The 23,618-nt window shown below is 39.0% G+C and overlaps 1 protein-coding gene across 1 annotated transcript in view; it reads right to left on the reverse strand.

Annotated features, from left to right (window-relative positions):
* Window positions 1-1,534: 1,534 nt before the first annotated feature.
* The window catches only part of dkk2 (dickkopf WNT signaling pathway inhibitor 2), a 36,265-nt gene continuing 14,181 nt past the window's right edge, over window positions 1,535-23,618 (reverse strand). The window contains exons 2-4 of the mRNA XM_073042498.1: window positions 15,354-15,507; window positions 9,549-9,698; window positions 1,535-6,705 (exon numbers count right to left, since the gene is read on the reverse strand). Coding sequence (XP_072898599.1) covers window positions 6,467-6,705; window positions 9,549-9,698; window positions 15,354-15,507 — 543 coding nt within the window. The 3' untranslated portion in view covers window positions 1,535-6,466. The remainder of the gene's footprint in view (window positions 6,706-9,548; window positions 9,699-15,353; window positions 15,508-23,618) is intronic.

Consider the following 23,618-nt stretch of genomic DNA (forward strand, 5'->3'; position numbering starts at 1 on the left):
TGAATATATTTAAGGTGAAGACTGAAGGACATTTACAATGCAAGGAAGTCAAGGGGTATGAAGAAAGCAGGAAAGAAGTGTTAGGGGTAAGAATGGAGCAGCACTGATCTAATGAGTGTCATGGCTGCTCTGTTCTTGGTCCTCTGCCATCATGTTGTCATTCTCACGCTCCTGTTTCTTAAGTTCTTTGAATTCTTGATACAGAGGCAATGGATGGTGTAAGGTGGGTGCAGGTAGTTTTCCAGCTTTCTAGTTATGCTTCAGCACACATCTCCAGTGTCACTTTCTTACAACAATCCAGATCTCTTGACTTATTTTACATCCTAAGTTCTATTTTTTTTTTTGGAATATGCTCGATGATTGAAGCTTTCCAACCTCCCAAAGATTTTTCTCATGTCAGTCTGGACTGACAGGACCTGTATTTTGAGTCTCTGACCCTTGACTTTAATCATGCTGCTCAGGGGAAACATAATGTCTGTGTCTACCTTGTCAAGAGTTTTGTCTGTTTTGATGTTATCAACTTCCATTCTTCTAAACAGGCCCAGTCCTTCAAATGCAATTTCTCCATTCCCATCCTTAAACATCCCACAGCCCATGAAAGACTTCTTTTTAAGTGGAATAGGAATTCCTCAACTTCATGAACTGGTGAATAGTATCACCAGGTATCCCAATGTTTTCTGAATCCATGAGAGAAACATTACCCCACATTGGCTGCAGCTGATCAAGAAGGTACCCCCTCACTATTAATTTCTTTTGGGGCAATATGGGAATCTGACACTTGTGCATGAAGAATAATTTTAAATGAGAGATCTTTTTGCCTGTTTGGTTCCATCTTCTCACAATGGGACCTGGAGGTTCAATGGCACAGTAGCTCTGCCTTTTCAGTGCTGGATCAGCACTGAGACAAGATCAGTCCATCATTGAAAAGGGTCATCCCATCCTGAGTTTCTACTGTGGTGTTCACCACAGAAACATACCATGTAATCTTCATCAAAAGACCAGATGGCCCCAAAATAAGAATTAATGCTTGGGGACAGAAGAGATAGCAGATGCTGGAATCTGGATTCCAGTCCAGATGAAAATATCAATTGTCCATTTCCTTCCATAGATGCTGCCTGAGCTTCCGAGTAATTCCAGCATCTTGCTTGTTGCGATGGCTTTATATTTCAGGGATAGTTATGCCCTCCCATTTTAAACTATGCTGTCATAGAATCAAAAAGGTATTCATTCTAATGTTTGACCTAACACCAGCGTTGAGTAATCCACCAGTTTAAGGTAGAGTTAGTGAGGATAATCAGTTCCCTGTCAATATGAGAGATCCTGCAGCTAAATTCACACCTCTCGCACATAATTGAGTTGTGATTTGTTATGCTTGTGCCCAGGACTCCAAAGGAACTTGCTGCTGACCATCATTCGCAATGATGTTTAGACTGTGCTTCCAATTTCTACCGTATGAATTCAAGTCCAGCAGCTGAACAACATGGAAGTTAAAAAAGCACACAACACAAAAGTTACAATCAAACAGTGTAATTAATGAATAATTGCAATTTGCTTTATTTTAAAAAAATTATTGATAGTCATATGTAAAATAAATTCTTTTGAATACATGTAAAATACTATACAAAAGAAAACTTTATTTCCCCTTGCAACATGGGATTTAAAACTAAATATAATTGGTTCTAGTTGAATGATATTAACAGCTCTGAAAAGCAACACTGAAACATCTGTAAGAATTCCACAGCAAAATGGTAGATTCAATCTTAGATTAAATAATCTTGCTATTTTAATAACATTGATGTGAAAACAGAATATTGGTAGATGCAAAATAATTAGAATTTCTCTCAGCATTTTGAAATCTGTGATACTTGCTTTAAAAATAAGTCTGAAATTCAATACATATATTCCTTTAATAATTACAATGGTGTCTTTAATATTTATGGTGATGGTGGGTGGTAGGATGAGGGATGTAGAGACAATAGAGGGGATGGGAAAGTCAAGAGATGATAACTTCCATTTGACTTACTTAGCATACCAGCAGTAATTATATCCACAAAGCAAACTGAATAAAGTGTATAGTATATTGCGGTGTCTCATTCCCCAGATCCTGCTTTCTGAGAAAATCCGCTGCAAACAATAAGTATAATAACTTATTTAATACGTGACTTTATATGATTGGCATTTGTGTCATCTGTGATCTCAAACAACTTTTCATGTCTTCTGCATCTCTCTTCTTTTCCAACATTAGTAGAATCCCTTGTGGCTGTTTTCATCTCTTCCAATTGTCATTTTTTAAAATTTGGAAGTGGCCAGCAGTTACTTAGTTATTCTGAATATTGAGTGGTAACGGATTGATGCCCAGTAGATTCAAAATTCCCTTACGTGCATGGATCTTGCTTGTGCCTCTTATAACCATAGATATTCCAAACCAATTTAAACTATGCACAGACTCCAGCACAACATAACACACACAATATCCCTTATAATGCAACTACAATCTCCCAGTAACCTTTATATTGACTGACATCTTGCATCTTAACATTGCATCGTCAACAGCACTATTACAGGAAATAACTAGCAGAATGACTGGGATAAAAATAATCCCATTCACTGGATACAGATCAAGATAAACTTCAACAGCAAATTTCAAGCAATTCATCATCTGGACTCCTTTAAAAAGATAATTTTCTGGCAAACTCTCACTGCTATCCATAGTTCCCTGTATAATTCTCTCCAAAATTACCTCACCATTTTGTTTTTCCATAGTCACTATAATGTGCAGTTTAAGAAGAGGGATTAACATAACTTTATCTATGTTACATCTGTTGTTCTAAGCATTATTCACTAATAGTACATACTTCATTATGCTTTACGTGGGCTTTAAACCCTTGAGGTGTCAGAATATTAAAAATACATCTTGATATTTGTAGTGAACTCTTAAAAGAACAAAAAATTGCTACTCGTGTTAGCACAACCAGAAAATTAGACTCAGCACCCCGAAGTAGAGAAAAGAACTGGCTTGATTTTCTCTTCAAAAGAAATCTCAGGCTTTGGATTATAGAACTGTACATAAAATCCTGTACATGTTTACACTTAGCAATCACCAACATGTTTGTGACATTATAAGATACTTTTCTCCTTTGGTATTGATACTGAGGAAAATTCTGTTAATATATGGCATGGTCTATGTCACAATCTCTCTTTTCTCAACCTGATTTCTGATCCTTTTGTCAATATATGTAAGTATTATGACAATTTGGCTCACTAATGTGTGCAAGTGTTCCACCCAGTGCACTTTGATCGGCAGCGATGAAGCTCTGTTAAGTGTAAACATGTGCAAATATGTGCTGCCAATGGAATATTTGATCTCACCTTACTGCCAGTTGGGTAAAAATACAGTTCACAGCTCATTTTGACAGTCTGTATTTTAGTTCCCTGGTTTTCTGCTCATTGGGCAAAAATCGAGGATGCACATTTTCCTGAAAGGTACTTTCAAAGTCCGGGGAGTGCTTAACTGGAAAGTTTCACTAAAGTTAACAGGGGTGAGAACTTGGCCTTTGCCAGCATGAGCTTCAGCAAAATGGCAGTCTGTTTTCATTCTGCAACTCAATTATCGGGAAGAAAATTTGGAGTATTACAACCTTACTGAATAAAAGGCTTCTAATTCACTAGTTCCTGCCTCATCCAACTGTTGTCACTTATGGTTTGCATTTTTTACTGACTGAATCAACTTGTAAGATTAAATATATTGGACTGTGCTGAGAACAGCATGATCTAATACTGTAACCACAGTTCAGTTTCACGGATTGATTAAGAATTGATAGTGACATAAACTATCAGCTTTATCTCCTCTTGATAGATCAACTTCATTTACTCCCCCGCCACACCTCCTTACACCCTTTCTTTCGCCAGCGTACGATACAAGGGCTTTTGCTGAAATTTTGTTTTGAAGTCAACAACAAACACATGATCAAAGGTGAACTGATATTACCCAACTACTAAATTTCCAGATGTTAAACTAGCCCTAGTGCTAGTTGGATGTATTGCAACAATGATTGACTGGTGCCACCAATTATGATGTCTCCATAGAATCAAAGACATGATCAACAATTATGCCTTCAGCACTGGAGTGATACAACCTTGCATCTCCCTGTAGCTCCATCCTTACATGTGTATCTGATTCACTATTAAATTGAGCTTTAGTCTGCTTCACTGACCCATCAGTTAGTGCATTCCAGATCACAACCTGCTGTAAATCAATGTTTCCACATCAGTTTGGTTCTGTTACTAATAACCTTAAAGCTGTGGTCATAGAGTTTCCTGTCAGTTTCCTGTCAATTTCCCCATTTCCAATATCAAAATCTTTTTATTAGCCTGAACACTTCTTTTAAATCTTGTCATTACTGTCTCTTCTCCAAACACATTTTCTCTGATCTCTTTAAATAACTTTACTGAAGTTTCATTAAATTGCTTCTGCACCCAACCTCAGGCTTTGCCATTTTGCTGGTGCTTACATTGGATATGGTACTCTAGCTCAGACCTAACCAGTAAAAATCTGGCAAATGTTTCTTGCTTTAGTAAAATTAAGGGTCCTATATATTTTCTATCAGTCTACATATGGCACCAAAGAACACACAATACTTTGTGTTTCTGCATCCCCTTCTAAACAAGACTACTTGTAAAATACTGCAGTTGTGGAAAGCTGAAATAAAGTCTGAAAGTAAACAGATGCTGTAATCAGGTGCTACATATAAAGATAGAAACAGAACGAACATTTCACTTGATGGTGTCTGAACAGAACTGGAAGAGCTTTGATGTGAACGCAAGACAAGGTGGGGAAAAGAGTGGAAGATAAATGACAAATATGGTGAATGTAAAAGATGAAAGAGGGTGCTAAAGATTAATTATGATATAACTAAAAAATAGTTTGGAGGAATGGGAGAAATTGAGAAAATAAAAATAAATTTAACTTTGGAAATGAAAAGTGCCAGAATATAATTATTAATTATCTGAAATCACTGAATATTCAGTGAGTCCTGAATATGAGACATTGCCCCTCAAGCTTATGTTTAGTTGCATTAGAACAGTGTAAAAGATCAAGGACAAGAAGATCAGCATTTACATTACTTATTTCCCAAATTTCTTTACCAAATTCATCACTTCATAGCTTCAGGCATTATGTAGAATTTCCCCTGCCGTCAAGCCATTTCTCCAGGTGCTCTGCATTCTTCTAGCGTCTACTGTGTAATATTCTTCCGTTGTTTATTTTTCATAAAAATACACAAATTAGCAACAGGTTGATTGGACCAGTAGTGAGTAGCCCTCACTTTAACTTCACGCACTGCATCTTTTAACTTATGTGTTTTGAAACAGATTTTTAAATATCATGAATCACATAACACTTTGAAGAAAGGAATCTGATACACAAGCTTAGATTGTTTTAGATAAACTATTCAACAAACTTCCTAAAACTTACTGGGTGATAAATTGAAAACGGCCTTTTGACTTTTCACCTTTTCTTGAGATATAAATGTTCAGTCTCAGTTTTCTCAATGATAGATGTGGTCTTATCTATTCAAATTAGGTTAGTGGCTTTCTCTCTAATGTAACGAGAGATAAAAGGGACTTTGAGTCTGCATGAAAATGGTGGATAAATGAACTGGAGAGATATTCTCCATGGTGGAGTTGAATGGAGGAGCAGATTTGAGGGGCTGTGGGACTTGTCTGTAGTATTAAGTTTATCTCACTGAAGTTTCTTGATACAAAGCTACTAGTGAAATGTTTGAAGTGTGTAACTTTGTGCGACTCTGGCGAATGGCATCTCTGCAGATGAAACCAATAGGTTTTATGTGGGAAAAGACATGACTAATGACTGTTCTTTGGCAGCCCACTGGAGAAATGATGAAAGATGGTGACTGCTCCTGCTCTCCCAGAGGCAACATTGCAAGTCAATAAATGCAGGCTTGCATGCATCCCAATATGTTTTAAAGTGCTGGGCCAGGCCCTATGGATCAAATGGCTTCCACTTGTGCAGAAAGGTTAGATGTGTAGTTCACATAATCCAACCAATATCATTGTGGGGCATTTCCAACAGTGGGAGCTCAAGTGTAGACCTATCATCAACTTTGTTGGGGGGGGGGGGGGCACTGGGATGTGAAATAAATACCAGACCTGTTAGTGATACCCACACCCTGAAAATTACAAATTGTAATGGAAAATAAAGACTGCAGGCCAATGCTGCCTGCTGTAAGGCTTTTAATTTATTTGAAAATGGTAACCTGTCATGGATTAGCTGAAGTGAAAATGCTGTGACTCTTGGACCTATCTTCTTTGCGCTTTTGCATTAAGCGAGAATGGATTCTTGTTAAAGAAAAGCGGCTTTAACAAATCCTGCATTATTTACATGATATGGTCCTATAAAGCACCTTGTTTCACACAGTCTCGGGGCTGTAGCACAATCCCAATGCATTCAGATTTTCTGGCAGATGTGGAGCCTCGATTTGGCTTCTTTCCAAATTTTGCAGGAAAGTCCTTTAGCACAGTCACAGCGCTGGAAAAGCTCTAAGCCATGTGAACCTTTCCTCTTCTGCTTTGTACATACTTCTCCCTGACGAAGAACAGGCTTGCAAATCTTGGTCCAAAAGTGGCGGGCGCAACAGAATCCTTCCGCACAATCAGAAGAACGTAAACAAGAGTCTCCTTCGTGACCTATGCAATGAAAAGGACATGAATTTACATATTTCTCTGAGCATTGGAAAAAGTGTGCCACCAAGGTCCATGGTGGTTACATATTCAGACAATAACGTATACTGAACTGATGAAGACACTATGGGGAGGTGGAGTTTTGGTGAAGCAGACAGAGTTGGAGAGTTTTTTGGAGTGAATTCCAAAGCTTGGGGTCTCAGAAGCTGAAGGATACCAATATTGAGATTTAGGAACTTTAGAGGGCAGATTTGAAGAATTGCTTGTACCTGACCAAAGGGAAGGAGGGGCAAACTAATTGTACTCTTTGTATAATTCTATAGATAATGAAATAATTCTTGACTGTAAAGAGTTGTAAGTCAATACCTTTTTACTTAGAGGCCTAAATCTTTGCTAGTTATTGCCTCAAAGCATCAAGAAGCAACATCTGCAGATGTCATTTTATGAACAGCCACATGAAAGAGCAGGAGTGCCCTCAATAATTTTTTGTATGAGGTCTATTGAGTCCCATATTGAAAAAACTAGTTGACAAATTGTAGTTGGTGAAAATGTAATCCCGTTTTAAAACACAAATCCTTCTACTGGCATTGAGAACTATCTGCTGATTGTTTTATGCAAAAAAAAATCCTGTAAAAGTGAACGGGTCCTTCAGAAACAATCCGAATTTATGATTATGGAAGAGATGTGAAGAATTTGAATTCATATTTCTAATTAACTGGGGCAAAGGGAGTGTTCTAATACATGCTGAAGTACAACAAAGCAACCTAGATTACCCTGATGTTCATCAAATTGAGCTTATCTTTCACATCTATATCCTAAATGACTATAATTTATGTGTTCACTATGAGAAGCAGAGTTAGCAATTATGCTGCAAAGTATTCCTGGAAATGTCATTATATAACCTCCAGTGGTTGTTAGTCCAAGAGCTTATTCCATTCCACTAATAACCAGCTGACTAAAATCACCAACAACAGTGAAGAATAGCAGTTTCCTTCCATGTCCCTGTGTGATTTCTTTCAGCTACTAAATTACTATGATCCAAAGATGCCAAAAATAATCTCAGGGGAGCAATGGATGTACAGAAATTAGGCCAAAGATGAGGTGAAAACTTTTGTCGAACTGGATGCCCAGAAGACCCTGCAACTAAAGTGGGGGATATAGCTGGAGAAAATGATCGGATCAAGGATGGATCCCTAAAGATTTTAGATAAAACATTATGTTGGTGAGAGCTCTTTTATTTCAATTATTACTGGAAGGCACGGGCTATCATCTATCAATGGCAAAAAGACCTTACTCCAACTGACTGTGTCAAGGACTAGAGAGAAGATGAAGAAGAATAATGGAACATGGTCGCATTCACTGGATGTGTGGTGTATTTGTATATACTTATGTAAACATGGTTAGATAATGTAAGTACAACATGTGAAGATTTCCTCACTGTTAGAAAAAGAACCACTATTTAAAGACTTTGTATCCTTTAAAAGTAATTATGAGTAGAATTTATCCACATTTTAATTGAATCCAAGATCCAGTTTAGGATACATGACCAGAGGATGGGAAAACAGGAAAATAGGAATGTACGGGTCTGCTTCACCATTTAACACAATTATGGCCAATTATTCATTTCAGTGCCATGTTCCTGCTTTCTCCCATATCCCCTGATCCCTTTAGCATTAAGAAATACATCCATCTCCTTCTTGAGTATATCTAATGAAGTGAATAAATTTTAAAAAGGGCAAGAGATAAAGGCTGTGGTGAAGACAACCCGAGGCCTGTTAGGAGGCTCTAAATATTTTGTGTGTGAATTAGTACTTGCCTGAAAGCACAGTGCAATGGACAAGTGGAACAAGGAAGTTTGTCCCAGAGACAAGTATATGTGAAGCATGTAAAAACCCACCCGGTGAAACAATGAACTTAGAAATATGTATCATCTTATTTACAGGGGTAACATCAGATTGGGATATTTCCTGGAGTAACCTTCTTAAACTCCCTCTAGTGAACCTTTGCAAAATCACCCTCTGAAATATGATAAAAATGATCTGCCTTCGCTCCATAATTTTGCTACTCTGCTCTTCTGTCAAATCGTCAAATGCTAAAACATAATTCATAGGCTGAAAAACTCTTTATTTGCTGGATTTCATTGGTAGTGAATGTGATAAGCCTTGTGACTAGAAATCAAAGTATATTTCTAATTTGCACCCTTCTCCTTGTAGAAGAGGAATTCCCCATCTGAGTTCTAATTATAACTAGACTGGTCTGGGATGGAAATAACTAATGCATTATTTTACAGTTCCACTAGAGCTTTAGCCAACACAGTAAAATTATTAATTCGCTTGCTTCAAGTATACAAGTTATTCCCAACAGCCTGGTATGGCCCTATATGTGGCTGTAAAAGTTTATCAAATAATGGTGAGTAAGCACTTATTCCAGTGTTATATGGAGCAGCCACCCAAATATAAGTTGTGGGGTTTATTATTAAGTGATCTAATTCACTGCAAAACATTATAAAACCCACAAGGAGCCATTGCTTTAAATCAACTTTAAGTATCTTTCCAGTCTCCAGCTGGTTATGATGGTAAACTACAAAGACTTTGTGAGCAGTATATTCCTGGGATGGAACTTGCTGCTAACTTCATGGTGCATTCACAATACATGCACTGCCTATAGAGGTACTGTATCTCTCAAAATGATGTAGTAGTGGGTTTGATTCCCCATATACAAAATACTAAAATTTCCCTTGGTAGCATGGTTAACACGCCTCAGTAAGGTCAGATGTGACACTTGGCCTCACGTTCCTGTTAAAATTTGAGGCTGATAAAGAATTTGGTAATAATAATGATGGCACTTACCTTTCTCACGTGATGGTTTAGCCTGGGTGTTGCCCACAATCTGCCAGTATGTGCCCTTGGATCCACGGTGCGTGACCTTTTTCGAGTGCTCTTGTACATCCCCAGCGGAGGTCCTGTGTTGAGTGCCATCAAGAAGTGCAACACAGATCCCTGAGAGAAAGAACAACAACGGCAACAAGGTTATCACACAGCCAAAAGCTAGTCACCGTTAATCCAGTGGCAAAATCACAAGGCATGGGAGCACATAGGGAGCTCTGTGTGAGTGGCGCAGTGAAACGTTGAGTGAGCTCACCATTTCAGAAACTGTTCAACAGCTTGCACCACTGAACTCCTCCTGCAGCAGGTGCTGTCTACATATAGCCCTCATTACCAGCTTGGAACTGCCAGAATGAAAGAACTTTACCTCATCCTAAGAGATGTCATATAGAGAAACGCACTTGTGCAAACATAGAGCCAGGTAGAAATGTGTGTGTGTGTGTGTGTGTGTGTGTGTGTGTGTGTGTGTGTGTGTGTGTGTGTGTGTGTGTGTGTGTGTGTGTGTGTGTGTGTGTGTGTGTGTGTGTGTTTATACATACATGTATGTTTGTGCTTATAAAAGCACAAATAATTCCAGAGATGAATACTTGTGCCTGATTTGTTACCCACTGACATTTCAAGATCAGTCCATTCGTTACCTTGCTGGGCAACTTTCCAGTACCTGGAATCCTACTTCTCAACATTAATTTACTATTTCTTTGGGCATCATAAAATTCTCTTACATTCAGTCATATCTCCTTTCATTACTATTATACTAATGGCTATTATTTTCTGCTCATGTGAATGCAGTTATTTAGCAACTCAGTGCCTAATTTAGCTTCTTAATGAGTCTAGTAATTTCCTTGCTTCTTTTCTGGCCCACAAAATATTCTTGTGCCAAATGAATCGCTCCATCCATTTGTTATTCAGTTATCCTTTCAGCCACCTTGGTATCTTTATAGTGATTTAAGTTGCCTGCTGTGGTAGCCCAGGTATCAGAAGCATACAGGAGTGTAGTGCAGAGATCATTGCTGCTCGCAGACCATGCTCGAGGTTCAAGATCTTCATCTTCAAGCGCACTTTTCCTCAATCAACAAAGGCTGTGTTACTACAAGATAGATACCACAAAGACAGAAAATCCTCTTAATGCACTGGAAGGATAACCAAAGAATGCCAACACCCTGATCCTGGGTTCCAGAACCCTGTCTGGGTTCAAAAGAGTAGAGATCCGAAATAGAAAATATCACTGTTGTAAAGGGTTAAATTATGAAGAAATGGCTCTTGGAATTGCATATATATGTTTAACAGGTGTGCTGGGTAGGAGATGGTTTTCTTGCTATAGCTTCAAAGTGACTGGATGATTTAATTAGACCATCACAAAAAAAATCCATTCCTTTGTTGAGTTAATTAAGAACAGGGCTAATATTAGAATTAGAATCAGGCCTTCCAGGAATGAAATCTAAAGACAATTGGAAAATGGTGATTAAAATCTGGAATTCTCTCTCTATAACTTGTGGATTCTGTGCAAAGTAAATTGTTAGAACTGAAGGTGGCAGATTTTCATGAGGCAAAGGCACATCAAACACATAAGTAAGAGCTGAGCTATGAAGTGATGGAATAAACACAAGAGATTCTGCAGATGCCGAAAATCCAAAGAAACACACAAAATGCTGGAGGAATTCAGCAGTTCAGGCAGTGTCTATGGATGGGACACTGTTTCAGGCCAAGGCCCTTCAAGAGATTGAATAGACTTGAGGGGCTGAATGGCATGTTCTGTTATTAGTTTCATATTATTCTCAGATGTCTTCAGTTGTCACAGTTCAGCCCTCTTCTCTGCTGAATGATGGCTCAGATCTCCCTATGCTCTTGAAGGAAATACATGTACCAGTTATTAGTCTTAGCAGATTGCCCAGCCATGCTAGCCTTTATAGATCATATAAATATAGGACAGAGAAGAAGACCATTTACTATGCTCTATGTTGAGAGTCCTTTATACTGGAGCCAAAGTCCATTCCTAAGTTGTAGTGGTCTTTAAACTACAGATATCACTTTTTTTTTCCTCTCTGTGTTCATCATATACCACTATACCACACCATTCCGCCAACAACTGAGGAGTGGAGACTGAAGTCAAAGATGATGACAAAAACTGTTCAGTCTTCATCAGGATCAGCTCTTTTCTGACTGGTTGCTTTCACGGATTGGTTTATTATTCAGGGGCTAATATGATGAATAGTTGTATTGATAAGTCTGCTACTATAGAATGGAAATGTCCATGCAACATCATGGTACATCGGTCTTGATAGAGATACTACCTGGCTCTTGGAGTGAATGGCATATTAGAGTTTGTGTTAAGTGATTCTTGATGAGATTATCTTCTTCTGAAAGATAAGGGATGAAGGCAGGAGTTTGACAACACAGTGTGGGTTCCCTCACAAACACCTTGATCAGGGTTGTCTGCTGGACCTAAAGACCACTTAGTTCATCCTTCTACATCCACCTCCGGTGTTGTGGTCACTGTGAGTCTTGCAGTTGGAGCAGTAACCACTTGCTGAAGGGTATTGGCTTCAACTGCAACAAATCACCAATCTGGATAAAATTCAGCAGACTTTTAAGGGAAGGAAATTGGTTCAACCAACATTCCCCAAGTGATCTCCAGCTTAAACATGCTGTGCAAGTTAAATATCATTTATTATAAGCTGATGCTTGTGGTAACTGTAGGAAGTCAGGAAGTGCAAGAGTGTGAGATTTCTTCCAAACTCAACACTTTAACACAACTTCATTGCTTTTTTTGGGGGATGCGGTTTCCAATGGGACTATAAAAGAGCATCATGAGGCACAGATGTGAAAAGATCGTTCTTGCAATTTCCTTCTGAGAACTACAATGTGGTCAGTTGCTGATACTGCTGTAGTATTTCTATAGCAAACTCAGTTTTTACTCATTTATGTAGGGTAACTGTTTTGCCCTCCTCCAGTGGACTGTGTCATTGCTAGAGACAGAGCATCCTGGAACCTGTAGCAGAGAACTGGAACAAAGTGATAAGTCTGTTCACTGGAAAGCTACATGCACCATCCATCACGTGTACAATCTCTGAGCCAGACCATCCTTGGTCATCATTTGCAGTCCTTATGATTCAGCACAGAGCTTAGCAAACATTCAATAATTTTAATTTTTATTTGAGAATTTATATTTTTACTAACAATTTAATGATTTAATTTTTATTTTTGTTTAATTGCTTTTGAACTGTTAGACAATGTATATAGATCTTGGTTCATGTCACCCAGCTGGCATCATGGATCTAGTTTGTGTTTTGCCATAGTTAGAGTCAGCAGTACAATGCAAACCCTAGCACTGGACGACAGCCACAAATAGGGCAAGCCCAGTCCAGCAAGGCACTCTGATGGTGTGCCAGATAGAAGCCAGATGGAAACACTGGAGAAAATAGAACAAGGAACCTGCTTGGTGATGTCAATTGCCACTTCTCAAGCCAGGGAATTTCTTCCGCACAGTCTTGTGGAAGTTTGCACAGCTGGATTCAGAATTTTGGGCTCACATTGGCTTAAATAATCGTGCTTGTTTGTAGCAATTTCCCCTGATTGTTTCAGGAAGCGAACAATGCAGGTTACCATCACTGGACACACATCACTGAATGTACTTCCCCTTGAGCTTGATGCATACTGGCGTATGGGCAGCACTGCCGTCAATGTATCCCAGCTGAGAATAACCCAGCAAAGGAAACTTTGGTAAATACACCGTTTGGTTCTTGGAAATGAAAATGAGTGGAAATTACTTAAACTGTCTGATTTTCTGTTTCTCTTCCTCATGACCAATTCTTTTCAGAACAAATCCTGAAACATTGGGCTCTTATATTAAACATCCAGTAGAATGGCAGCTGCTCATCATGTTCTGCTTCTAGCATCAGGGGGCTCACCACAGATCTGATTTATTGGCATTCAGTGTTACAGTGAATTCCCACACCATAGCCACAGAATGTTTTAAGGTTACACCACATTCTTCGTCTGTTTCACATCCAGTGCTACAGAATGGACAGGCTGGAACTTGTTGAAAGATGCCGGTACATCTACATTGACACTTATTTCCCAAACCTCACAGTTATGTGCCTGAAATTCTGGGACATTATCTCAAGGATGGAGTTCCCAAACTCACTGGGCAAGCTCTGTGAGCAATTTCACAGCAGTGCCTGCCGTTAGCCTCTTTAGTGGGGTCTAAAGCTGTGCACTAACCTTCTGCAGCTCTCCAGCAGATAGGTGTTGTTCTTCTTAACCTACCTGAAGTCTGAATGGAGTGGATCTGTCATGGGAAAACAATAACTCCAAAGAAATTCACATCTATTGGTTCGCTTTTATGGCCTAACTCTTTACAAATATATTTTAAATGATAAAGAAAATTCTAAATGTTTTGTTGTTCTCAATAATGTTGATTTTTGTTTAGGAATTTATATTTTTACTAATAATTTAATGATTTAATTTTTATTTTTTGTTTAGTTGCTTTGACAATGTTTCTGAATGTTTTGTGTATCGACGTTATTTCATCTCACCCATCTAAAAGCATGGCATCACCCAAACTGGATTTTAATTATTGACAGGTTAATATCTCTGGACAATAAAATGTAATCAGATCATACGCTGGTAGCTGCCAGCAGGTTCTAGCCTAATTTGTTCGAGCTGGCAAATCACACAATAAGGCCTGAACCAAAGGGTTAACCTGCTATTTATGGACAGCACAGGGAAAAGTTCTGATACCATATTCATTCAGATTCTGTGAAGACATCTCTGTGACTGCATAAAACAACCAAGTGAGTGGGGCCTGAGGGTGACCCAGCCTGGAGCTGTGTTGCCCTGAATGCAGCAAGACGATCAGGTTACCAGGTGTAACCGAAGGTTAAACAAAGGATTTTACAGATCCTTAGGACAGTCTCATTAACAGACATCCCAGATTTCTATACTTCATCCAGGCCAGCTTTAAAAACTTCAGCAAGATCTCAAGGGGTTTCTGCCCCGCACATCTGTATCTCCCACCCATTCAGGCAACAAGATAATAAACAGGAATTCTGCTATGGTGATAATGGTTTGTAGACAATTGTTAGCCAGGCAAACTGTTCTATGCAAGCTTTCAAGTTCAACTGGTTGGATCTACAGCAGCTCCAATAATCCATCCCTCCAAACTACTGCACTACCTCTGTTCAGAACCTGCACCAATGCATTACTCTCTGAGTACTGCACCTCCATTAGTGCAGGGTTGCCTCAGTACAGCAGCAATGCAGCACTCCTTCAGTGCAGGACATCCAGCAATGCAGCACTGAAGGGTCAGTCTTCTGTGTCCCTGCTCCATGCCTTTGACCAGTTAGTGGCCCCTCTCTGCGTCATTATTTACCTAATACAGATGCTCCTGAAATTATAAATGCCTGACTTATGGGCGCCCCGTACATGCAAACAAGCGTCTGGGAAACCAGAGTCAGCTGCACTGGGGCTGCGGGCACCTTCTGCCAGGGTGGGGCAGGACCATGCGCCTTCTCTCCCCACCCATCACAGAGTTGCAACAACCAGGTGGACCCCAGCAGAGTTTGGAGAGCCAAGCAGTCACCGAGCCTTAGGAACCGGCTGGTGGCTGCTCTTCTAACATCTGCCGACTCTCCTGTCACACTTCATTCTATTTGTTTCCGATATACGAATGGTTCAGTTTGGGAGCAGTTCTCAGTAAAGGAACCCTGTTGTAACCTGGGGGCTTACTGTACTATGACTCATAAGGCAGTGAATTCAAAGTGCACACACCATTACTGCAGTAATTCCCAGGGCAACACATGGAGTCTCTGTGGCATCGCTTCTTCCTTCGTCTGCAGGAGAGGCAGGTTGGGTAGCCTTGGTGGTGTGAGTGGTGACAGTAACCACTTGGTACACATTCCTTATCGCTGCTGCATGCTTGTTTCTGAAGGATAGGAAAAAAAATCACAAAGTATACTATTAAGATTTGATTAACAATAGTAACAGTAAGTGAAGCAAATGCTGCAGATGGTTCTGTGGAGAGGGTGGGGAAGATGAGAGCATGGTGATGGTGGGTGGGACCAAAGGTTGTTGAAAATCCACTCAGCACCTTGCCCTGAAGGGGAGAGTATCAGGTTTTGATGCACTGTTGGTTGAAAAAGAGTGGCTGCACTCAGTAAAATCCCTCGCGTTATTGAACGCTTGTGAAAGATAGCTTTGTCTGAAATCATTTTCACACAGATATCCTCTTCTTATCTCATTCACAATGTCATGTCCCCTTGTACAATGTCCTCTTGCTCCACAGTAACCATCACAGATTTTGCTTCTCTATTTGCTGTTGGGTATGAAACGGCGCAGAGAACAGGAGTATAATTAACACAACAGCATTGTAATTGGAAGAGTCATAGCAGACTGATGTAAAACTCCCAAGGTAACAATGTAACTATGTAAACTACAGTGACATTTCTGCATGCTGAGTTGGAAAATCTTAAATGTCTTTTTACAATGAATATATAATTAGTTTCATAAATCTAGCCATTACAATAAATAAAAATGTTACTAACTCAATGTTTTCCCAATCAACTTTAATAGGAGAATTTCTTATGTCAGCATGCTGTAATCTTACCCGTTAGTGATTGCTCTACAGTGCCATCACTGCTGGGAGGGTGTAATTACAATTTACAAATTTATAAAAGGAAGGATTTCAAGATTGAAATATATTTATTACATGCATATTGAAACATACAGCAAAATGCATCATTTGTGCATTTTGTATTGTATTGTATTGACATTTTTATTGAGTGTATTGAGATAAGTCCTTCCATGGCCTCAGGATCACATTCCAGAGCACTTTGTAACCGATGAAGTAAAGAAATATTTTGGCGTTATCTCTGTCTGAATGTAGCCATTTAGTGAACAGTAAGGTCCCTCAAACCAAACTAATACCAGATCATCTGTCAGTGTGCATTTTGACATGGGTAAATTTCATAATAAATGCAAGAATACATATTTATAAAATGTATAAAATAAAGACAGAGGTATAATTTCAAAACAGATCCATAAATCACACCTGTTCTGGTCCAATTATCCCCCTGAATTTAATTTAATATCTAAATAACAAACAATAATTTGCATACATCATTAAGCTAGACATTATATAATAAATTCATTTTTCATTCTGCAGTTCTTAAAATACTACAGTATATATATTTAATTTTTTGAAGAAATTTGGCAAATATACTTTTAATTTTAGCTGTAATGCTGCAAAAGGTCAAGCAGCATTTGTAGAGGCAAAGAGCAGTTTGACATTTCGTGTTGGCACCCTGCGTCAGGAATGCATCCACTGCCTCCACAAATTCTGACTGACTCACTGAGTTCCTCTGGCAGTTTGCTTTTTGCTCCTGATTCCAACATCTGCAGTCTCTTTTAAAAGGACAATTTTAAAGGGAAGCCAGATGAAATATTCTTCTGTTTTAGTTACCATGTTCCGAATTCCCGGCTGCCCCAAAGCAATGACATCAGAGATCAGCTAGCATACAGTATAAAATGTGAGTAATGACTACAATATTACAATCTGATTGAAGGATTAAAAGAGAAATGATAAATCAATTTATTACTCACTTCTCATAGTGCAATGATTAGATTATCATTTTATAATCACTGCCATGTATCTGTAATTCTTTATGCAGAGTCTACACAGAGAATCCCCTGGAGATCCACAACAAAATCCATGCTATCTTTTAGATAAGTTTTGGTCTGTATAGTTACAACACTGTCGGGAGTAATGCCATCCACTTATAGTCAGCAGTGTGGATCTTGGGTCACTGTACTACCTCTGCCCTGAATTAAAAGATTATGACTTCATGCTCTATATATGAGACTGAAGCGTGTATTCCAGACTAACATCACAGTGCAGGAGGTGCTATTATTACTCAGATGGTTGTTGTATATAGTTGCTGAAAATAAAAAGGAAAACTGAAAAATTAAGTTGTGTTTGGGACACAAGGAAGTAGAATTTAGATTTGGTACATCATAACAGCATTGCATACAACACAAGTTCTGCAAAATGATTGCAAAATATCTTGAAAGCAAGTGTGCAATGATGTTAACATAGCTTCCACCTCAAACAGCAGCGTTCAACAGCCTCACTCCACTTAAATAATACATTGCTTTCCCACTCTTCTTACATCATACTTTGCTACTTTATAATCCATATGACGCTGTTATTGTCCATTCATCTAATTGGTTTATATTCCTAGCAGATCTTTTACTCAGAATTTAGAAAGAGTGTTACTTGATCTAAAACTGGCATTACATGAAATTGATTCTGCCAGCTGTAATTTCTGAGTGAAAATACATTTCAAAATTTGAATTCAAGCTATGATCCATGTTGTTATAGAGCATAGGAGAGTTCAACACAGAAACAGGCCCTTGGGTCCATGATGTCTGTGCCAAGCATGATACCAATTTCAACTAATCCCTTTTGTTGCACATATACCTCCATTGTTTGCTTATCTGCGTGGCCATCTAAAAGCACCTTAAATGCCACTATCATATCTGCTTCCACTAACAACCCTGTCAGCACATTCTAGGTACCACCACTCTCTGTGTGAGAAGATCTTGCCAGGTACAACCCTTTACGCTCTCTCTCAATTTAAAGCCTTCTGGTATTCAATATTTCTACTCTAGGGAAAAAAATATTCTGGCCATCTACCCTATCTATGCCTCTCATAATCTTATAAGCTTCAATATTGCATTCAATATTTGCTGAGTTAATTCGTATTTCAACTCCTAGCTCTCAGGACCTGAGCACTTTTGTTGATTGTGCAATCCCAATCAGTAGGAGCAGTGGTACTGTAACTGAGCTTTTGCAGTGTACTTGGAAAAGATCATCAGTTCTACAATCACAATAGCAGACGGACACTAGGGGTACAAAAGCTGCCAGGGAAGAAGGAGAAAGTCTTTACAATTGTGGACTTCTGCACCTTCAACCCCCAGAACCAATCATGGTGCCAAAAAGTACTTCTTGTTTTAATTAATCACATCTTTCTAAAGGCATTCATTAGTTTGAATACAGACTGAGCACTTTAGAATGTGAATGTCTTGTCTCCAGTGAGTTTGGGATCTACTTTATAAAGTGCAGTGTCCACAGAGTAATCTTAGAAAGGGTTCTTTACTAAATACAGCAGAAGGTCATGCATTTGTTTACTTTTGACTGTTCAATGACCAGGCACTTTCATGTCCTTGGGAGCAAGGGATGAAATATGAATAGCATAATGACTGATATCACTGCATGATCTTCAGCTGGATATAATCACTTGGAGCATAGCCTGACATGTTTATTTCATTTGGAATTGCTGCGATTTTATTCAGAAATGATTGTAAATATAATCTACTTCATGTAATGCTGATTTGGATGACATAACACTCTTCCTAAATTCTTAGTAAAAGGGTTGCTAAGGGATATAAACAGGTTAGCCTCTCAAAGTTCAACCCTACATCGCTGTTGTCAGAGACGGAAATGAGCTCTGGTGAAGCTGTGTAGGCCAATCCCCTGTACAGTGAATGGAATGGACTACAGAAGCTTTGATGAACTCCAACCATACCATTGACTTCAGAGGACGATGGAGATGGGAGGTCATCAATGGCCTCTGCTTCACTGGAAGCTAAGGACCCAAGTAAGTAAATACAAACAGGTTAAGTGAGTGAAGAAAACCAAGTCATCTAGATTAAAGTGTGGAGAAATTTGATGCAGGAAGAGAGGGAAATAAATGCATTGTTTAAGTTATGTGAATGCTGCTGTTGTGAGAGAAGTTTGCATCAGAAAGTTGGCAGGCATGACAAGAAATGGAGAAGGTAAATGGGATGATAGTGAATGGACTACAAAAGTGAATAAGTTTTGTTATAAATGTACAGGAATTAGTTGAGATCATGCCTGAGGTATTGTGTATAGGTTTAATCTACTTAGTTAAGGAAGGATATACTTGCTTTGGAGAAAATACAAATAAATCCACTTAATTGATGCCAGATATGAAGGAGTTATTATATAAGGGATGAACAAGCAGATGGGCATACTACATGAGCTTAGAAGAATGGACAGTAATATTATTGAAAACAAGATCCCCAGCAGCTTGATAGGATATATTCTGAGAAATGTTTCCTATGGTGATTAACCTAGTACTGGGAATTATGGCCTCAGGACAAGAAATTGGTCTTTTAAGATTAAAGAGAAGGAATTTCTTCTGTCAGAGATATGTGAATCTTTAGAGTTCTCTACTTCATGAGCAGGAGGGGCTGAGTCATTTAGTATTTTCTGAATTACAGGGAAAACCACGGCATTGAGGATCGAACATGAAAATGAACTGAGGCTTTGATCTTACTGAAGGCTTGTAGGGACGTTTATTCTGCGTCTAGTTCTCATGCTCTGAATAGACTGTTAAACAGAGATACCTGTCTATCTTTTAAATGAAGGCAAGTTTTCCTGGCACAAGAAAATGATGTATACTCAATCATGTATGGGAAGTGGACATCACTGGGATATATTGTCTATCTCTAATTGTTCCTGAAATGAAGAAGTCGTGAATCAACCACATTCTTAGTTCTGGAATCATATGTAGATCAGATCGAATAAGAATAAGCAGATTTCTTTCTCTTAGTAGGATCAGTGAACTAATTAAGTGCTTGCAATAATTTAGCACTTTCAAGACCATTGTAACTGAGACTAATTTAATTTTAATTCCATATTAATTTAATTATAATTTTAGTGGAACTGAAATTTGGAAAAAGAGATCACAGCTCCTAAAGACAAGCATAATAATGAACAACATGATTTACAAATAAAAAGTATAAAATATAATAAAATATGCTCATATTAAATTTGTAGAAAAGTCATAAATTCTGGAAGTTTGCAATATTGGGAATATTGTTCTGCCCACCTCACCAGTCTTATTCAATAATATTCCCTTGACAATATAAGAGTTCCCTTGGACAATTTTTACATATATATCATTGTACTCAGCACTGAAAGAGGTTTGCAGCAAAAAATATCAGATTCTGAACTGAGGCTTTGGCAAAAAGGTGACTGATGATTCAAAGGTTTTTCTTTCTGTTTGTGTTCTCTTGCTGATTAATTGGCTGAGACACAACATGATCCACACAAGAGCAAGTTCACAACCCCCTTACTAGTTTCAAGGGGATAATGTTCCCACTGTGAGCAAACTGTTCCTCTTGTAAATGACGCTTTTCTTTGGATTAGTTTATTCTCAATAATCTAAAGTGCTATCATGCTCAAAAATGTTGCACAACAACCTAAAGACTCCCTTCATTTTACATTATTTTACGTTCGACAAGTAAGTCTTTCTTTCCTGAGGTTATGAAATCTATCATGCTAGCTCATTAATCCTATTGGGAACATACTGAGCGAGCTTTCACACTGGTCAGCTGGCTGACCTATTTCCACATCACTGCCAAGGCTGCTCCTTGCCAGTGTCAGGGAGCTAGACAAATACACTTGAGGAATGACTTTCCATCTTCATCTTGCCAAGATGGCCAGTCTCCTCTCCTTGTCTTCTGACATTCAGAGTTCATTGAGGAAGAGAAACAGATCACACTTTTTCATACAGAGGGTAGAGTGGGTGGGTATATGGAACAATCTGCCAGGGGAAGTGGTAGAGGCAGGTACAATTACAGTATTTAAAAGAAAGGAGAAAAGGATTAGGTGGATATGAGCCAAACATGGAAACAGGTTATTTGGCCCAGGCTCTGGGGCAATTAGTGAAATTCTGTCTCCCAGCTCCAATGGGCCAGTCTCAACTCTGCAGAAGTTGGCACAATCACCTTGTCACCACTAGGTTCTCCATTTTCACCTACACTGCCAAGGGCATATAGATTTGTATGTTAATTGGACATGAGGTTAATTGCAGGTAAATGATATTAGCTTAGATTGGGATCTTGTTACCATGGACCATTTTGGCCAAAGGACCTGCTTCTCTAATGTATGGCTCTATGACTCTACCATAAATTACCCCAAATACAAATGAGATAGGATTGTAGAGAGAATAGATTGGAATGAAAATTAGTAAGGAAATGGCTTTGCTCTGTGAGCTGGCACAGATTTGATGGACTGAATAATGTCTTTCTACACCATAAGGAGTCGGAAGATCATAGGGCAACACATTCAAAATGCAGGAGAAACTTAGCAGGTCAAGCAGCATCTATGGAGAGGAATAAAAAGTCAACACTTTGTGCTGAAATTCTTCATCGGGGTTCATAAGGTCATAAAGTTATGGTGACCAAGTTACCTGAGCTTGTCCCATTTGCCTGTGTTTGGCTCATATCCACCTAATCCTTTTCTCCTTTCTTTTAAATATTGTAATTGTACTTGCCTCTACCACTTCCCCTGGCAGATTGTTCCATATACCCACTCACACTACCCCCTGTGTGAAAAAGTTGTCCTTTAGATCCCTTTTAAATCTTTCCTCTCCCACTTGAGACTTCTGCACCAGTTTTAGAATCCCTGGCCCTGGGGAAAGACTGTTATCACCTTACACTCCTGTACCTAATAAAGTGGCTACTGAGTGCATGTTTGTTGTTTTCTGCTGCTGTAGCCCATCCACTTCAAGGTTCACCATGTTGTGCATTCAGAGATGCTGTCCAGCATACCACCTTTGTAATATGTGTTATTTGAGTTATTGTTGCTTTCCTGTCAGCAGGTACTAGTCTGGCTGTTCTCCTCTGATCTTTTTCATTAACAAGGTGTTTTCACGCATAGAACTGCTGCTTAGTGAATTTTTATTGTTTTTTTGTACCATTTTCTGTGAAATCTAGAGATTGTTGTGTGTGAAAATCCCAGGGGATCAGCAGTTTCTGAGGTTCTCAAATCACTCCGTCTAGCACAAGAAATCATTCCATGACCAGAATCACTTAGATCACATTTCTTCCATGTTCTGATGGTTGGCCTGAAGAACAACTGAACCTCTTGACCATATCTGCATGCTTTTATTGTTGCCATATGATCGGCTGATTACATATTTGCATTAATGAGTAGGTGTATAGGTGTACCTAATAAAGAGGCCACTGAGTTTATCTATACCCCTCATGATTTTATAAACCTCTTTTAAGTCACTCCTCAACCTCCTAAATTCCAGGGAAAAAGTCCCAGCCTTTCCAGCCTCTCCTTATTAGTCAATCCCTTCAAGTCCAGCAATGTTTTTGTAAATCCTTTGTGCACCCTCTGCATTTTAATGATGTAAGGACTTGGGGAACTGAATGGTAATACTCACCAGAACAACCAATAAGATTCATCCACACTGACGAATAGCTAATGAGCGGCTGGGTCAAGGCTCCCTAATTTGATTCCTGATCTAATTTGATGTGTTATGCACTTGTTGCATCATCTGATGTAGAAAAGACAAGAATAAACTGATTTTATTGCCCCAGGCTATTAGCCACTGACCAGCTGGGAAATTTCAAAATGAAAGAATTTAGAGATTTAGAAATGGGTGCCATGGTAGCTTCGCAGTAGCGACACACTATCACAGCTCGGGACATCGGAGTTTGGAGTTCAATTCCAGTGACGTGTGTGAAGAGTTCGGAGATTCTCTCCATAAACACGGGTTTCCTCCAGGTCTCCTACAATCCAAAGATGTACCGGTTAGTAGTTAATTGGTCATTGTAAATAGTCCTGTGATCAGGCTAGGGTCAGATAGGTGGGTTATTGTACAGTGTGGCTTGCTGGGCTGGAAGGTGCCACAGGGCTCGGTATTGGGACCACAGCTGTTTACAATTTACGTCAACGATTTAGATGAAGGCATTGAGAATAACATCAGCAAGTTTGCTGATGATACTAAGCTGGGTGGCAGTGTGACATGTGACGAGGATGTTAAGAGAATTCAGGGTGACTTGGATAGGCTGGGTGAGTGGGCAGATACTTGGCAGATGGCGTTTAATGTGAATAAGTGTGAGGTTATCCACTTTGGGAGTAAGAACACGAAGGCAGATTATTATCTTAATGGTATAGAGTTGGGTAAGGGAGTAATACAAAGAGATCTCGGAGTC

This window comes from Hemitrygon akajei, chromosome 4 (assembly GCF_048418815.1).
Source record: "Hemitrygon akajei chromosome 4, sHemAka1.3, whole genome shotgun sequence".
NCBI classification, from domain to species: domain Eukaryota; kingdom Metazoa; phylum Chordata; class Chondrichthyes; order Myliobatiformes; family Dasyatidae; genus Hemitrygon; species Hemitrygon akajei.